The 19,213-nt window shown below is 41.2% G+C and overlaps 2 protein-coding genes across 3 annotated transcripts in view; one reads left to right on the forward strand and one right to left on the reverse strand.

Annotated features, from left to right (window-relative positions):
• Window positions 1-19,213, forward strand: part of LRBA (LPS responsive beige-like anchor protein) — a 503,130-nt gene that overhangs the window by 290,825 nt on the left and 193,092 nt on the right. For both annotated transcript variants that reach the window (XM_066573657.1, XM_066573658.1), the window contains one exon: window positions 3,058-3,194. In XM_066573657.1, coding sequence (XP_066429754.1) covers window positions 3,058-3,194 — 137 coding nt within the window. The remainder of the gene's footprint in view (window positions 1-3,057; window positions 3,195-19,213) is intronic.
• On the reverse strand, window positions 4,046-6,185 carry MAB21L2 (mab-21 like 2). Its single transcript, XM_066573655.1, has one exon. It carries the CDS (start codon window positions 5,838-5,840, stop codon window positions 4,761-4,763), a length of 1,080 nt encoding a protein of 359 aa, XP_066429752.1. The 5' UTR covers window positions 5,841-6,185; the 3' UTR covers window positions 4,046-4,760.

Here is a 19,213-nt window from a genome sequence, read left to right on the forward strand (position 1 = left end):
TGATGATGAAATAATAGTATTTAACGTATTGCATTTTCTGCATTTCATGTACAGTTTAGGCTCCATACAAGGCTGAATTTAATGAACACACAGGGGGTATTGTAAAAAACATGTCTGTGTTATCACATTAGGGCTCACTCATATGCGCGTATTTCCCATCCGTATTACGGACATCATAAACCCCCTAGACTTGAATTGGTGTATGCAAACATGCGCTTTTTATCGCGTGAAAAAAACAGCCACATGTCCTATTTTGTCCTACATTATGGACCAAAATCACCCATGCAGATCTATAGGGGCATTAAAATATGCAGTGGTACACAATATAGGTGTATTCTCTGTGTATTTACATAGGAAATCAGTGAGGCCTTATTGCGGGGTTTTTTTTGTTTTTTTTTAGTGCATATAAATACACTGCTCACTGCATATTTATGTGTGCAAAAAAAAGAATATGCAGGGAATACACATGGTTCGGTTGCATACATATGTTGCGTATTTACGCAACCACATACGCCTGTGTAAGTGAGCCCTTAGGCTGCTTTCAGATGAGCATTTTTTTTTAGCTCCATATTTGTTAGGTGTTTTGCACAACATAATACGGAACTAATGTAAGTATTCACATTGCTGTAATTTTTCACGACCATTTTAAAAAAAATTGTGTCTGTATTGCAATTATTTTCTATTGGGAAAATACGGATCAGTATTTGTCCAAGAGAAAATAAAATATAGAGGCAAAAATTGCTCAAATACTAACGTCAAACGGTTGCCATAATACGGATTGGTGTTACGGGCGTGTTGCAATATTCTTGTCTGAAACAGGCCATACACTACTTCACCATGTATGAAGAAAATGCAACACACTGAGCTATTTATAATTATATGTTTCTGGCAATTTTGTGTACCTGAAAATGTTACATTTTTGTTTTCTTTGTCACATAATGAGCAACATCTCCAAGAGTAAAAAACAAAAGTATCATTTTATAGGTTAAAGTAGGACATTTCCTACTACCAGTTTTTGTGTTAAGCCTCTTTATTCTTCCTGTTCATGTACCATCCCTGGTAGTATTTAATCTGGATGCACTAGATTTGGGGATGAAACATTTTGTTTATATTAATAAATTACAATATACCTTTATTGTAAAACACCTTTTCTGGTATTTTGTTCAAGATTATAGAGGGAAACTAGGTTTTAGAATTGGGAAGAGTTTGACACAAAAGGAAAAAAAAAACTCAAATGTAATTTTCCTTTGATGTGTGCACATAAAGTCCAGAGGACTACAGTGATACTGTAATGGAGGTGACAGGGATTTAATTACATAATCCTGACAATAGCAATAGGATTAAGAGGTAATCCTCAATAATAAAGTGATGTGGCTTGGAAATGAAGTGTAAATTGTCAGCTCCCCTCCCCTCTTAGAGCAGGCTGCCCTTGCCTCTTGCAGCTGCCCTCTCCCTCCTGTAATTGAATGTCGGGGAGTGATTGGAAAAATGTTATTTTGCCTCTGGATTACATGTTAATGCACAGGGTGCACAAGAACACAGAGCTGTTTATTCCATTCATTTGTGAGGACGAGCGCTGGGAAATCAGGCAGCTCTGTAGCTATCTGCCGCCCATCTGCAAACACAATGTATCTGTACACTGGGAATAAAGGGCAGAGCCTGCTCTAATCTCAGCAGAGAATCTTCCTCATTGTCCACATGGCACACATGAAGATTGATGGCAGATTAAAGACACTCACCCGTCTAACAATCGATGGAAATGACAATTCATCTGAAATTCTTTGGCAGTAATTCACCAAAATCATTACCTGGCCCTCTGCTCCTCGGCACTATATTAATCCAGAATTTCCTTGTCACTCATGTACTGCACTGCCTTTTGTAGAAATGTACCGTATGGAGGATCAATACGTATATGGCAGTCACGTATGAGCATATACCTATGAGACTATGGTGTGTATAGGTGCATGTGTGCTGCTTTTATGAGACTTCTGTAGAAATGGCATACATCATGTATGTGCTGTTATACTATGTCACATATAGGAGCATCATGTATGTGCTGTGGGACTGTGTCCTATGTAGATAATACATACATGATGCCCTTATCAGACTATGGTGTAGATAACTGCATAATGTATGTGCTATATCTAGAATAACATATAATTATAATATGTATGTGCTGTTATTAGACTATTCCCTACTGAAATAACTCATGCACGATGCCCCTACTTCTATATGAGATAGGGGCATCCTATATGGTAGGTTATTAGACTGTCAGACTATGCCCTACTGAAATAGGGGCATTAGATTTGTGGTATGTAGTTAATTATATCTAATTATGTTCGATAGAAATTACCACACTGCTCTATAATAAAGGTTACATTGTGTATGTATATGGTAGTGGCTGTAGATTGAGAAGGCTTTACAAAAATAATAGCATGTATTTAAATCAGTGTAGCTATGTACTGCTCTAATGAAATCTGAAGAGCATGTACCGTAGGTATAGTGCTTATGTGCTATTATACTATGATCTATTAGACTACACTTTGCAGGAAAGAGTATCCCTTGGATAGTTGTACGATATTGCATGATACAAAGTGAGTCTAAACTCGGTAAAAAAAAATGCATATCTGCACCTACAATATTGTATTTTGTGTGTATAGGTGCTGTTTTGCGCTATACAGTATAACCATTTACTTATATCCTGCTATTATACTATAGTATACGGATATTCCCTACAGAAACGTATATACGTATTAACGTTGACTGGGTTGTATATGTACATATTTCCGGCTATTATGTCCTACTTAAACCACAAACGTGACTACGGCTCCATATGTGCTGCTCTGTTGTCCAGATATATCTATTGGCAGTGGATTTACTATAACCATATCTATATTATAATATAATCAGAAGAGCCGCGATAAGCTCTTATCCAGGAAGTGGAACCTTCATATAGTATACACGATGTGTGTGTGTAGATGTATATATAAATTACAGACTGGTGTATATATTAATGCTCATTTGTCCTCCAGGCTCAAACACACTTATTTTTTGCAGGTCCGGTGAGCCTGAGTACCCCCGCTCAATTAATAGCCCCCTCTGCGGTGTTGAAGGGGACTCTGTCCGTCACCTCCTTTGAACTTTACTTTGAGGTGGATGAGGATGATCCCAACCTTAAGAAAATCGATCCTAAGGTAAGATAAGTGACCGCTGCTTGTACGATCCTGTTCTGTCCGCATGTAATAGAGGAGAGCAGTCCTAGGGCTACAATGTATCAGAGTCCACTTCCAGGCCTGGGCTGGGCCTGCTCTTATTGCTGCACCCTTAACTCTGTGAAGGACGAGTCGGGATCCCTCACTGTAGTAAATATCTTACTGTGTGATCTCCTGTGTATTATCACATTATATAGTAGATCATTACCATATTTTTACAAACACCTATTAATTTAATAGGAATACTATATAATGGCACATAGCGATCCCTCATAGAGATTAGAGAAAGTTCATGCAATAAATACAGCAATGGCGGCTGTCAGTAATGCTTGTGCTGGAGGAGTGCAGGAGGTATCGCACGCTGCGGTGAAGATACGATCAGAGAGATAAGATCGTGTGTATATTCACACTGTGCTGCTTGTTATTACAACGAAACAGTAGCCGGCACGTCACTGACATGTCACCAGAGGAACTGTCACCTCGTACCCAACGAAATATACCAATGCTATGTATGCTAATATAGCAGCTCGACGTGCAAGAAAAATATATATATATGAATAAATAGTGTGTAATATTATAGTATGTGCATTATATATATAATTTGCATTTAAATACAAGAGTTTCGTTGATAATTTTTACTTTTGTCGTTTGTGCTTTCAGTACTAAATTCACAGCAGCAAAGTGCACATTGTGATCTCTAGCCGTATAATAAGAATATATTAGTTTGTCTGTACAGTTCAGTAGAATAACAATGATCGGACACATAAGAACAATAATAATCTCCTGGTATTGCACCCACACAGGGGCCGATAGACATTCACAGGACGGAGGGCTGATCTTGAAGTTTTTTATTAGTCAGTATTCAGAGATGGAGTGTCAGCTGCTGGGCACAGCCTGACATTGGCACTATTATCATACATAGAACTTTTTAGAAGAGACATTATATAGTTTAAATAATTTTTTTTGTTCACTTAGTGACAAACATTCAGGCAAAATAAAAACATGGCTACATCTTATATGAAATGTACCTTCTTAAGTCCGATTGCTTCTTGTGACTGGATTCACATTGTCTGGAAGGAGAGAGTTCCCCCCTCTCCTCCTGTGCAAGGAAAAGTCCCTTCTCTAAAAAGAGGGACCCCTTTAGAAGGGGCGACGGGCCTTGGTCCACTTTATACAGATACAATGAGGGCTGGAGCCGCTTTTACAGTCCGGATGCCTGGAAAAAGTCGTGATCAGTGTCTTCCTGTGTGATCTTGGGGACAATAAATACAAGGTCACTCACTCCCCTCCCCCCAATGTCCCTAATGTGCAATGTAGACAGCAGGTCCCAATGTGGCATTATTGCTCGTGATCTGCCCACTGTCCCCAATTGTCTGATCTGCAAGTGCATTAATAGAAGTGTGTGCTGTGTGTCACTATGGGGGCTGCAGAGCAATGAGCAGAACTTTTCCTGCCCTGGAAAGTCCTTTGGCCTGCACTGGCATCAATGTCTTTTGGTCGAGTGGAATGTGGTGCAGCCACATGCCAAGCAAAGTCCTGTGTGTGCCCTCATAACTTATCCAGGCTCTTGGGGTTGGTGAGGATTTCCCTTGCCAGTCTCCACGTTTGTTTGGCCGCACTCTCTAAGGCAGAATGAGGTTTGCCCTGGAAAAGATCGAGGTTGGGCAGGAAGTAGTGCGGGCACCTGCGGCACTGCAGGCAGGAGATGAGCTGCAGGAGGATGCCGTTCAGCCGGTCCCCCAGGCACGCCTCGTCCCAGTCCGTCTCCCGCGGGTGCTTCTCGCACTCGTACAGCAGCAGGGTCTTCATGTGGTAGTTGTTGAGGGGCTGCCCGGGCAGCTCTAGGTGCCGGTCCCGGAGGGTCTTCAGGATGGACAGGCACTTGTTCCTGCAGCCCCCCAGCAGCAGGCGGTTTTCGGCCTCGGCGAACTGCAGCACCCAGGCGTCGCTTTCCGCGGAGCTCTGCTTGCCGGTCAGGGAGTAGCACTCTTTGGACAGCAGGTTGAAACCTTCAGCCTTGACCTCTGCCACTCGGTTGGGCCCCGGCCACGGGATGTGCGGCAGGGGCCACTGAGCAGCGCTGCGGGGCCAGATGCCGGTGCACTTGAAGGCCGGGGTGATTTGCACCACGTAGCGCTCCCGGATGCGCAGCCTCACCTCGCTGGTGTCGGCGATCATCTTCACCACGTCCCGGTAGCTGCACTTGTCCACAGCCTGGGCCACCAGAGTCTGGAAGCGGGAGCGGATTTTCCTGGCGGAGAGGTAACCGGAGGCCGTGATGAACTCCACCCAAAGGGACATGCTACGTTTCCGGCCATCGCTCAGTTTGAGCACCGCGCAGCCCGGCAGGGAGCCGTCATCCACGAAGTTGAAGACCCCCATCTGGTTGAGGTAGAGGACCACTTCAAACTCCGTGGGGGAGACCACCTCCAGACCCTCGTAGCGGGCGTCTATCTCGGTGAGGGAGCTGATGAAACGGGGCTCCTGCACCTCCACCTCCTTCAGCACGTCGGACACCACCTTGCACACCTCCCGGATGGTCTTGGCGATGGCCGCCTTCCTGGCCTGGCAGCGCTCCGTGTAGTACTTGTTGAGCTGGTAGACCAGCTTGGCCTGGGCGGCTATCATGTTGGGGCACAGGTCCGGGCTGTACACCGGTGGATCGCAGTACGTTGAGGGATCCAATGCTTTATAGGTGGGGATCTTGGTAACGAGAGCTGACCGCTGCTGGAGGAGATGATGATCGCTGACCTCTGGAGTGCTGGCTCAGCTCCTGTCAGATGGGGATGTGATCAGCGCGTCCACCATGCACTTAGTGGCATCCTGTTGGTGGAGGCGTCGCCCGCACTTCTGAAGTTTGCCCTGGTGCAAGAACTCAAGTGGAGAGGCCCAGGCTGGCACATGCAGGGGGTGGCACAGGCTCCTGGCGCCCACCCGGTTCAGGCTATAGCTGAATGTCAGCGCTAGTGCAGGAGTTGCTTAGTTTTATGAATGGTCCCAGGGCCCTGGAGGGGGGCGGGGCCTGCGCCCTACAATAGAACGTTGAGCTGTCATCACCTCAGCCAATCAGCGACGGCCCCCGGACGGCGCAGCCACATAGTAGCAGAGCGTGAGCCGCACACTATGGAACCGGGAACCTGAGTCCTCATCACCTGCACACTGCCGAGCGCTGGCCGGGACACACGAGCTGGACAATGAGGGAGGAATCTAGTGGGTGGCAGCTCCTGGTGATGGGCACTGCACGCTGTAGGAAGGGGTTAACACGTGACATCAATTCTCCCTCTATTACACATCTGTTTGGCATCAGTCAGGAACAAAAACAGCTCGGAAAACACCAATAAAAGCGGAGCAATCCTCAATGTAATGCTCAATGTGTGTCTCCATCATTGGTAATAATCATAGTATACGGACAGGATGCTGAATAAGCTGTCATTACTGCAAATCATGGCACAACGTTTTTTTTCCAATTATTTAATTAATTTCTCCTGGTTTTATCCTGTTGTATGTAAAGGTAACAGTACTGTCTCCTACAGTATTACTGCTCTGGGAGTGGCATCACGGAACTGGGTCTATGTTTAAGTAGTGAAATGTTGAACGTTTTATCACTTGTTTAATTATTATACATGTATTTTCATATAACCATCAGTTCTATATCCTGTGTGCATGCAGGAAAGGCTGCTGTCATCAGTTCTGCACTTCTTCATGATTGCATGAAACCTTCTATCTATCTATCTATCTATCTATCTATCTATCTATCTATCTATCTATCTATCTATCTATCTATCTATCTATCTATCTATCTATCTATCTATCTATCTATCTATCTCGAGTTGCAGGATGATTTGTGGATGTGGGTTATCTAATATATAAACAATTATATATAGATAACATTACAAAGTTAATATTTTTATTTGTGTTTGTAAATACTCCAATATACTATGTACAACTTGTGTTTTTGTATCTACATATTTATTTTTCGTTGTGTTTATTGTTTTGGGATTGTGTGTGTATATAATATAATTTTATCACGATGTTCAGAGCCGTAAAATGCGACAATATAATAGTTAACACAAATGTAATAATATAGGAATTTGCTTGTATATTATGCTATATATTTGTGTGCATAAATCTATAATGTGAATCTTTTTTGTATTTATATCTGTGTTATATCCTGTATGTATGAGTATGTATGTACATTTGTGTGTGTATGTATGTGTGTATGTATGTATGTATATATATATATATATATATATATGTGTGTGTGTATGTATATAATATAGTGTGTGTTTATAATGTCTTGTGCTTATATCTATATAGATATTATCCATGTGTCATTATTACAAGCGCATCCATGTGCTGTTATGCATGCATGATCACTACATATATACACATACCTAAAAATACACATCTACACATACTTAAAAACAAACCTATTCACATACGTGAGTACATGCCACAATGTATAGATGTGCACATTAGTAAGGCTGTAGATGGAAGGTGGCATCTAGCTGCTGGGCATCACTCGGTGCAGTGCAGGTGGAGGGGAATGTGTTGCAGAGCAGGGAGGAGGCGGCGGGCACCCTGGAGCAGTGGGCGATATGTGATGCTGTGTGCTCGCCCGTGCCAGTCTTTGGTCTTGTATTATTGAGCTTCATATTAGCAGGTAATAATGGTGCAAGCCCCCTCCCTCCGTGTGCATACAGTAGTACCCAGCCGGCCATACAAGCGTGGAGATAGCTGCTTCCTCCTGGTCACACTTGTGGTACCCGGCCTCATCCTGCCAGCACCGGAGGGCCGGCCGAGCTGCTGCTTCCCGGCGCAGGGCATCGCTTCATCACCAGGTTTTCCTTTTGGTTTTGTTTTGTCTTGGGGAAAGTTTTCTGTGCTGCGTGTGTTTTGTCTTCGGCACTCCCGTCTAGCGCCCATGCCGTGCCCCTGCCCTGCGCTCGGGGTGTAGATAGGGCCGGCTGACATTACAGGGTATCTGCACTGGCACTTTGTACCCATTTATAAAGGAAGCGCCACGTGATTGTTTCCCCGATAAAAGGGAGAGTCGGGAGTGGTTTGTAGCACATTTTTCGGGAAGAGAACCAGTGCCCCGTGCTGTCATCTCCATGCTGTCCTGCACAGCTGATGGGGACCCGGGCACTGCAGGAGGGCACACACCAAGTCTGCTGCTTGCTTCTGATTAATAGGAATTGTGTGTGCAAAAAGTCTGTTTGTGTAAGAATGTATGTTATTAGGAATTGTGTGTTAAAAAGAAATGTGTATCAAATGTGTGTGTGTGTGTATATGTGTATATATATATATATATATATATATATATATATATATATATATATATATATATATATATATAATATTATATAATGGTTTGCCGCTTCTGTTTCTTTTTTTCAAGTTAAATATTTTTAAACATATTTCTGTTATGTATGTAGACAGATTTAATTTTAGTTTTACTCAATTTGCCTTTTTAATACCTACCTATAAGCATGTGTATGCAATAGACATGCACACCATTTTTAATAGGTAGACAGGACAGAACTATATATGTATGCACTTTTCCCTTAATTACTGTTAATTATTGTAAATACACAATTTGAACCATGTGCATTAGTGAAACCAATGCTTTTGTAAAATGTATTAAAAAAATGTTACTATTTATACTATGTATTCTATGTGTAGCAAAAAAAGACAAACGTCTTGTGATGGGCAGGATAGTGCTATGACAGTGTTGTACTGTCTTCAATAGAATGGCTTTTACATCGCTGCCTCTGATTCCCTCAACCTTACTTTCCTTGCTGTATTTTATGAACTCTGATTAGTAAATGAATGCTGTTTAACTAATTTTTGCAACACTGAATGTACATTCTCTAATACTGGTATTTTCCAATACATGATAAACAAACCTATGCAGAATAGAATACATCTGCATCAAAAACTGAATTATGGATTTGTTATGATGATTTCTGTGGATTTTGAGTTTTTTCAGCTAGAAGTAAATGATCCTTGCCGGTAATGTGTAATAGTACGGTAATCATAGCACCAGTGCTGCTGTGTATGAGACCATATGGTAGCAGATGATCATTCCTAGCATTTGGCTCTAAGGTTATAATATTATAGCATTGATCTTTAGACTAATTGTCTTTGTGTTTGCTTTCCAGTAATGTGGATTTTTTTCCCTCCTTTTTACATTTTTCTAAACTCCAGCTAAATCCAATTATATGCAAGGGGTATTTTCTCTGTCACCCACCTATGTTGCCCAATATTACTGTTTATTCTGCCAGCAGGCTAGTTCTTCTGGCTCTTCCTCCTGTTTTTTGTTGTTGTTGCCAATACTCCTTTGACATGCTATCTGGAAACTTTTCTAGAAAGCAATGTTATTTATGACTAAATAATGGCATTATCATCTGTAATATTGTTTTATCAGTATCAAATCTTCAGATGAACATGACTAGAAATGATCTCATACTGGTTAGTTTCTATCACTGTTGATGTTGGGAAAGAACAGTACAGTTATACAAATATTTGCTCAGAACTTTACTCATTCATACAGTCTAGAGGAGAATTGGACAAAGAAGTGAATGTGTATTTGCAGCGACTTATGATTATTTCAGTAAATGGTAATGGATGCTTTATGAATTCAGTGTTCCTACATTCCCTTCTCTGCAACCAATGCACAAATATCTTTCATGGCAGGAAGAAATAGCACCTCACATGGGAGTTTGCGAGGGTTACTCAGCATTAGGTGAAGGAGTTTTCTACACAGGAAGGTAAAGCTGCTCCAGTATACAGCAATTTTGTGCCAGGTATATATAGTAAAACATCTTTCCCCATATTGAACTCCTACCAGCAGTCTCATTTCCTAGCTCTTTGAAATAAATAATTTTTCGTAATGAAGAGGGAATGGGAACCTTTCCCTAACATCAAATCGGGATTTAAACCAGCTGGCTGAGCCTAGTCCTGCCAGTCTGTCTCTCTCTTCTATCTCCTTTTATTATCTCTGGATCCTAAGGAGCCTTTCTGATTTTCTGCCTGGTTTTGTCTGCTGTTGGGGCCTGGTTTGGTGGGATGACATTAACTCTGGATAGAGTGGAAGCACTTTGATCTATAGCTCTGCCTGCTTTCAAATGATTTGCTCCCTGGATCTGGACACTCTCCATGCCCTTTCACTTCACTATCAGATAGGGACAGATAATGACTTGAGGTGCTACCAGATGCATGGTTCATCATTGTATCAGGGCTGTACACAGATCCATCATGGCTCGATTAGACCGACTTTTTCTTGCTGATACTGCTTCTTTCCTCCAGTAAAACTGCAGCATACTCCCTTTTGCTGTGATTCACTCTCTGGCCTTTTTGGTAGCTTTTTATATTCAAAAAGATTTTATTGAAAACCAGTTATGTCATACACTTGTAACCGAGTAAGTCGTTCGTTAAAGGTACACTCGAGGAGTCACAGATCTGGTATGTGCATTTAAATATGGAATCATCTCCTGATTTTATGTGCATGATCTTGTCAGCAGAAAGCCTTGTGATAACCTCTGTCACATAATATCTAGAAGAGCATGCAAGGCACCAATATGCTACCGTGCTCTGAATTTCTGAAGTAGCAGTCAGCCATCAGCTAAGAATGAATTAACAAATTGGTTGTCTTTGGCGTATCCTTTAAGCTGAAATAATTAATTTTATATTATGTGTATCATTTGGTAAAGGATATGTAACACCAGTGGTCATGTATTTTGCTTCTTTAATGCTTGTAGATCTGCAGCTGGAGGGCCGCAGATTGTAGAAGAGAGTATATCTCTATTTTCATATTTGGTCTGATTTTATGTCTAAGACCAATTCATACGCTAAAATATTTGAGCTGATTCCTCTTTGGCTCTTTTCATTCAAAGATATAATAGTTATAGGATTATTGTATTTGCTACATTACTGGATAGAAATTCCTCAGCTCATAATACCCATACAGTATTCACAGCTGCTTTCTCTATCCAGGGTTCCACACTGAACACAGTTTGAGAAAAATCTGTACATACATATGCATAACAAGCAGAATAAACCTGCATCAGCCTGTGTCCACATCCCTTAATGTCTAATAGGTATTTTTTGTGTGCGGTAGAAAATGTTTTATATATTTGGACACCGAACAAAATGGTATAAAGGGAATATTTAATCCAATAATAGAAATATTTGCTTTGTATAGCATTTTATAGTGTGTATTTTAAATTTCAACTTGTCATAATTGATTTAATAGTGAAGGAATTTGTCATTAATCATTTGCACATTTTCATTTACAAATGTATAGGGGACTGGACAACACCTTTAAGGCATGTTCACCCATATACAACCCGCATTTCAAAAAAGTTGAGACACTTGTGTACAATATGAATAAATGTTAAGAAAAAAAAGCAATGATTTTGAAAATTAATATAACCGTATTTTATTCATACTAGAACATAACACCTATCAAAAGGTGAAAGTGAAGCTTTTTTCAATTGCATTTAAAATATATACCCAATTAGAAACTGATGGCAGAAACACTTCTCAAAAAAGTTGGGACAAAGTTGGTCCTGTCTACCATTGTGTAGCATCCCCGCTTCTTTTTACAGCAGTCTGGGAAGTGAGGAGACCAATTGCTTGAGTTTTTGGAGAGGAATGTTGTTGCATTCTTGCCCGATGTAGGATTTTCAATGCTCAACACTCCAGGGTCGTCTTTGCCAAATTTTTTATTTCATAAGGCACCGAAAGTTTTTCATTGGTGAAAGGTCTTGACTGCAGGAGGGTCAGTTCCACACCCGGACTCTTCTGCAAAGCCATCCTGTTGGGATGGATACAGCATGTGGGTTAGCATTGTCCTGCTGAAATATGCAAGGCCTTTCCTGAAAGACGTCTGGATGGGAACGTATGTTCTAAGGCCTCTGTATACTGCTCAGCATTGATAATGCCTGTAAAAGACGTGTAAGCTGCCCATGCAATAGGCACTCATGCATCCCCATACCGTACATGCCTTTGAACGGTGCGCTGATAAGCTGGATGGTTTCTTGCCTCTAGAGTCCACAGGACACGGCGTCCGCGGTTTCCAAAAATAATTTTACATTTTAATTCAGCTGACCACAGAACAAGTTTCTATTTTGTGCCAGTCCATTTGACCCAGAGAAGACTGTGGTTTTTTTTTTATTGTGTTGATATATATGGCTTCTACTTTGCAAGATACAGCTTTAACTTGTGTTTGTGGATTGCACTGACAATGATTTCTGGAGGTATTTGTGAGCCCATACAGTGATTTGCATTACAGAATCATACCTGTTTTCAATGCAGTGCTGCCTGGGGGCCTATAGACCTCAAGCATCCAGTATTAAGTTAGTCTTGTCCCTTATGCATACAAATTTCTCTAAATCTGTGGAGATTATGCACTATAAATGGTGGGATGTTCAAAGTCTTTGCGATTTTCTGTTGAAAATCTTTTCTGAAATTGTTCTACAATCTTTACATGCAATTCTTCATAGATTGGTGAACCTCTGACCATCTAGGCTTTTGAGACACACTGCCTCTCTAACATAATTTTTTTTACATGGTCATGTGACTCAGAAAATTGACCCAACTGTTTTTCATTAGTACCACTTACTGTCCCAGCCTTTTGTTAACCCTGTCCCAACGTTTCTAAGGTGTGTTGCTGCCATAATGAAATTAAAAAATGTCTCGCTTTCAACTTATGAAATGTGTTCTACTGTGAATAAAATATGGTTTTATGAGATTTCCAAATTTATTGCATTCTTTTTCTCTTCACATTAAATTTTTTACACAGCATCCCAACATTTTTGGAATTTTGCTTCACAAGGTAACATGGAAGTGTATGTTTTGCTACAGTGCCACCAGTCGAGTAGTGTGTATAAAATGTAATCAAAACACTTGTCTGTGTCCTACAGCAGTCTTGCTACGAAGACTCCTTGTTAGTGTTTTGAGAAGGGTATACAAAGCTTAATGCAAATCTCCAGGGGTTTGCCAAGATCCTTTTTTTTTTTTTTGCATAAAATCCAGCTCCTCCTGCCGTAGAACAAGAAACAGTCAAATACTCGCCTCTCCGCGGTCCCGGCATCTTCTGCGCCGTCACTCGGTCCTCCTCTCCAGTGTTTGTTTATAGGCTACAATCCCGACATAACATCACAGGAGCTGCAGCCAATGATGAAGCTCAGTGCTCGATCACTGAGCTCTGTCATTGGCACGATCGCCAGCGATGTCCTATAAGCAGGCTGGAGAAGCCTTTAAACTTGATGTCAGAGGGGGAGGGGACCAGGAGTGTCAGTGCCGGACACAGCAGGGAGAGGGGATTATATGATTCTTTTTTGTTTTCTGACAGGGAAATTATATTTTGGATTTAAAAAAAAAGTCTCAGAAAAACCCTTAATGACGTAGCTTCCCCCCCCCCCCCCCACACACACTTTTTTGTCTTTTCTTTCCCCTCCTTTTAAAAAAACAAACTCGTAACTTTATTTATCCATCACCGTTGCTGTATGAGGGCTTATTTTTTGCAGGACGAGTTGTATTTTTCAATGGGCTATTTAATGTACCATATAATGTACTGAACAATTTGTAAAACATTCTAAGTTGAGTAAAATGAAAAAGGAACCCGACATTCCGCGATCTTTCAGTGCGTCTTGATTCTGCGGTGCACAAAGTGCAACAAAAATGACAAGATTACTTTATTCTATGGGTCAAAACGACTACTACGATACCAATTTATATATATTTTTTTCTTGCTGTACTAGTTTTTTATTTTTTTTTAATGACATTTAAGTTTTAAAAATTATTTTCTGCCGCCATCTTCTGCACACTAACTTTTTTGAAAATTTTTTCCATCAACATAGTTGTGCGAGGACTCATTTGTTGCGGGACTTCCTGTAGTTGGCGTTGGTACCATTTTGGAATACATGTGTGTTTTTGATCACTTTTTATTGCATTTTGTCTTGAAGACGGGGTGACTAAAAAAAATGCATTTCTAGCGTCCTTTATTTTTTTATGTTCTGACTACGTTCATCGTGTGGGATAAATAATGTGTTATTTTGATAGGTCAGACTTTTACGGATGCAGCGATACTAAATATGTATTTTTTTATTTAGATTCTTTTATTGTAAATATGGCAAAAGGTTTTTCTTTAATAATTAGTAACTTTATTCTTATCTTTACTTTTTTTAAATTTTATTTTTAGTCCCCAGAGGGGACTACAACTTGTGATGCTTTGATCGCTCCTGCAGTATGATGTAATGCCATAGCACTACATCATACTGCTATCAGGCAGGCAGTTTATCAAGCCACCCCATGGGGATGGCTTGATAGGCATTCTGCCAAGACAGCCCTAAGGCCTTTCAGAAGGCCTCTGGCTGTCATGACACCCACACGCTCCCTGCGGGGGTCATACAGGATCCCCGGGGGATTTAAATGCCGCTGTTAGAATTGAGTGGCATTTAAAGTGTTAACGGCTCCGATCAGCATGGGCAGGTGATCAAAGCTGTTGCCGTCGGGTGTCGGCTATAAGAAACAGCTGACGCCTGCGCTACATGAAGAGAGGTCGCCATGCGATCTCTCTTCATGCATACCCTGACGCTGTAGGACATAAATGTATTATGACCTGCAGCATTAAGGGGTTAATATGCTGTGTTCAGGTCCAAAATTTTGTACGCATTAATACCTTACATTTTTATAGATATGTTCTGGAGCAATATAGTACATTTATTCAGTTTTCTATATTATTTTAGAAATGTTCATGATGGAGGAACATTTAGGACAGGTGTTGAGCATGCTTTTGAAAATTTCGGTTTGGCCTCTTCACCAAAATTTACAAAGTTTGGTTGGGTCAAAATTAGTTTGAACTGAACCGGAAGTTCACCAGAACTCCTAAAACTGGTGCATAATAACTGCCATAAAAGCCCAGTACAACACTGTGTCATACAGGGGTTTTCTGGTTCTTAGTGTAATACTCTGGTGTTCAGGATTAGTGTTGAGAGAACTGAAGCAGTAGAAATTTGATAAAAGCTTCTATCAAAGTTCGACCCAAAGTTTGCTATTTGGGAGGTATGCTGCCAGGTCTCCTAACAGACCGCTGATTACTTGGGGTCCCGGTAGCACTTACTTTTAGTGGGTCCTTATTCATTTTTTTTCCTGAATGTCTCTAGATCTCTAGATTGTTCTAGACAATAAGGTTTAACATAATATTTTTTTTAATTTATTGGTTGAAATTTGTTGTACACAACTTCACTACTTTTATTTTAATTGCCATGTTTTAACTTTTTGATGTGCATCCCTTACGGGAGGGTCCATGGATGGGCAGATAATTGACGAATCTTTGTTTATAAGTCTTTGTTAAGGAATTCCATGTGTGGATGAATGAAGGGTTCTTCTGTTGCGTGTTCCAGGGCTTGCCCCAACTGATAACACCCTTGTTGGCGTGAAAGTGCAATGCAAATTATGACAGTTACAACTCTCTGCTTTGTTTAACTTGTCAGTAGATTTCCTGGCTCTGAGCCCATGCAATGGCGTTTCCAGCAAGTCCATACTCACCCTAAATTCAAAAGGTCACATTTATACTGGCAGGCCTAGGCAGGGCCTAATTGATGAGGAGGGCAGAGACAGAATTTACTGTTCTGCTGGCTAGTTTTATATCGTTGTCCTGAAAGCATTAGGCAGTGGGAGCCCTTTCTCATGTAAAGGCCGACCCCAGACAGAAACTGGCAATCAAAGGAAGCAGTCACAGGAACCAGCGCAAGCAGGCTATTGATTTTTCTGTTAAGTCTAAGTAGTTTGTTGGATGGGTTATGGGTGACAGAGGCAGATATGTTGTTATTGATGATTTCTGGAACACTGGTGACATGACAGGCTCACATTTTCTTCAGCATTGACATTAGGCAACCAGTAGTGTTTTAATAAATCCAAACTCCTTTACAGCAATGAGCGAGATAATTATAGTAAGAATTAAAGCCTAACTTTTTCTTACAACTTTGTATGCAATATATAATATATAATACAACATAAATTATAGTATGGGCATTCTTTTACTAGCCCTTTTCATTTGCCTTTGAAACCCAGTAACACTGTTTTGTCTAACATATACTATACAGTTTTGAGTATAGTAATTGGCCAACAATTTGTGCATTTGGAAAAATGCTTTCACTGTTGCCATTTATAGTTGTAAAGTCTTCTGTGCTTTGGATTAAATGTAACCTGAGATTAACATTAAAACAGACCAATTTACCTTGTGAATAAAAAAAGTCCCGCATAACCATGTAAAAAGTCTGGAGTTTATGCCATGAAGATACAAAACAGCAACAGCTCTGCGCTTCCTTGAAATATAGGCGTGCAATTAAGATGTTTGGACTCCACATAAACACAGCATGCATAAATAGTTAGGGGAAGGTTAAGTTACCACAGAATGGTTTGGGTTTAGCTTCACCCATGTTGCTCTGCATTTAATCAGAGTACACTGCCACAGCAGCACACCAATAACACATTGCCATTCCTAATCCACTTTTAATTCCTGGTTTCCTTTTCCTGATTTCCATGCCTTAAAATAGGAGACTATAAAATGGCTCTTAAAACTTGTGTGCACATTATGATGGAAATCTTCATAGTTTTGTCCCCGGCTGCATTTACCACAAAAGCAATGAAATGCGGTCTCTTACTGCAATAATGAACAACATGTCTTGGGTTAATTACAGTTTATTAGGGGGATATAATAAAAGGAATAGATAACATTTTTCAGAGTTATGACTTTTTTGACATTTAAATTGGTAGAAGTTTTTTTTTTTTTTTTTGCCTTCTATTAAGTGCAGACTTTAAGGAAATGCTGCAAATTACATTTATGCTAAAGTAAGAAAAGCGGACTAAATAGTTTGTTTTTAAATTTTGACATACGACCATTTACGTCTTATTTGTGAAAGAAGAAAAAAATACAATCCCTACTGTTATGCACTATTTTTTTCCCAGTCTTCTATGGTAAAATGCCACATGCTTTTGATTGACTTGCAAGGGAAAAAAAAGGAAAGCAAAATGAAATAAAGCAGGAGACTAAATGTTTAGGAAAAACTTCCCCTAAATAATTCTTGTGCTGGTCTCTTGTTTAACATTGCTTGTGATATTAGACAGGACTGTTTCCGAAGAGTGCTGCCGTCTTCGGAAGCTGCCCTGGCCGGTCAAGGTTCTTGCATAGGTTCATTTGTAATGTTCAGCAATCAATTTCGTGAAACCATTTAGTGAAATGTGGTAAATGTGAACAGTATTTCTGCATATTAATTTGAAGGTTGTCCTATAATGGCAGATTTTACTAACCTTTGTTCATATGGGTATTGTGGCCTTTTGTAACAGCAGAACAGATTACTGTATGTACTGTATTACCCACTACATCCATGTTTCCCAACCATTGGATCCTGGTAATGCGAAACCACACTTTCCATCATGCTGGTGTCATGATTTTACAATAGCAGCCTCACGTTGGGAACCATAGTACTGTATTCTTGAGGACTTCCAACCATGAATCTCTTGTGGAGCTTTAGGGAAGATAAAGGCTCTTTGAATTGGCAGTTAAAAAAAAATACAAACATCCTAAAAATGTAAGAATACTACAGCAACCCACCCACCAACCCAGTATCTGCACCCTTAGACTAGATTTACTTGAACGTATATCGGCTCGGTTTTCACGCCGAGCCGATATACGGTGTCCTCATCTGCAGGGGGGGGGGGATGGAAGAGCCAGGAGCAGGAACTGAGCTCCCGCCCCCTCTCTGCCTCCCCTCCACCCCCTCTCCGCTCCTCTGCACTATTTGCAATGAAAGGAGGCGGGATGGGGGCAGGGCTAAGTTCCGAGAATTAGCCCCGCCCCGTCCCGCCTCTCATTGCAAATAGTGCAGAGGGGCGGGAGCTCAGAGCACTGCTCCTGGCTCTTCCATCCTCCCCCTCCCCCCTGCAGACAGAGACGACGTATATCGGCTCGGCGTGAAAACCGAGCCAATATACGTTCGTGTGAATCCAGCCTCAAAAAGGAAAGTAGACAAGTATAATTGAAGGTACTGGTGTAGCTATAGGGCATGCGGTTGCACCCGAGACCCTTAAGGCCTCTCTTCTCCATATAGGGAGCCCAGTACTATGAATAAAGCATTATAGTTGGGGGCCCTGTTACAGGTCTTACATTGGGGCCCAGAAGCTTTAAAGGGGTTGTCCCGCGCCGAAACGTTTTTTTTTTTTTTTTCAAACCCCCCCCCCCCCCCCCCCGTTCGGCACGAGACAACCCCGATGCAGGGGTTAAAAAAGATCACCGGACAGCGCTTACCTGAATCCCCGCGCTCCGGTGACTTCTTACTTACCCGGTGAAGATGGCCGCCGGCATCTTCTCCCTCGGTGGACCGCAGGGCTTCTGTGCGGTCCATTGCCGATTCCAGCCTCCTGATTGGCTGGAATCGGCACGTGACGGGGCGGAGCTACATGGAGCCCCATTGAGAAAAGCAGAAGACCCGGACTGCGCAAGCGCGTCTAATTTGGCCATTAGACGGCGAAAATTAGACGGCAACCATGGAGACGAGGACGCCAGCAACGGAGCAGGTAAGTGAATAACTTTTGATAACTTCTGTATGGCTCATAATTAATGCACAATGTACATTACAAAGTGCATTAATATGGCCATACAGAAGTGTACAGACCCACTTGCTGCCGCGGGACAACCCCTTTAAGTTACACCTCTTAATTGAAAGTTAATGAAATGTAAAACTCATGTGCATTCTTAGGCTCTTGGGTATAATAGGAATACACAAAGTGACAACTTCTCTTTATAAAGTGGCCTGCTTGGCATTACAATAATTCCACATCAGTTTAACAGGTGCCTAACTATATACCCTATGCGTCAGTTGACATCTAGCAAACCTTCAGCCTATTAGGCGTATCTCAAATGGGCATTTGAAGTTGCCAAAATTCTCCTAAGGAAGGAGATCTTCCACAATGGATATACCAGCATATTA

This window comes from Eleutherodactylus coqui, chromosome 7, assembly GCF_035609145.1.
Source record: "Eleutherodactylus coqui strain aEleCoq1 chromosome 7, aEleCoq1.hap1, whole genome shotgun sequence".
NCBI classification, from domain to species: domain Eukaryota; kingdom Metazoa; phylum Chordata; class Amphibia; order Anura; family Eleutherodactylidae; genus Eleutherodactylus; species Eleutherodactylus coqui.

Excerpts from the sequence above, each read along its gene's own strand:
- MAB21L2 (XM_066573655.1), bottom strand. The coding sequence starts at position 5,840 with ATGATAGCCGCCCAGGCCAAGCTGGTCTACCAGCTCAACAAGTACTAC.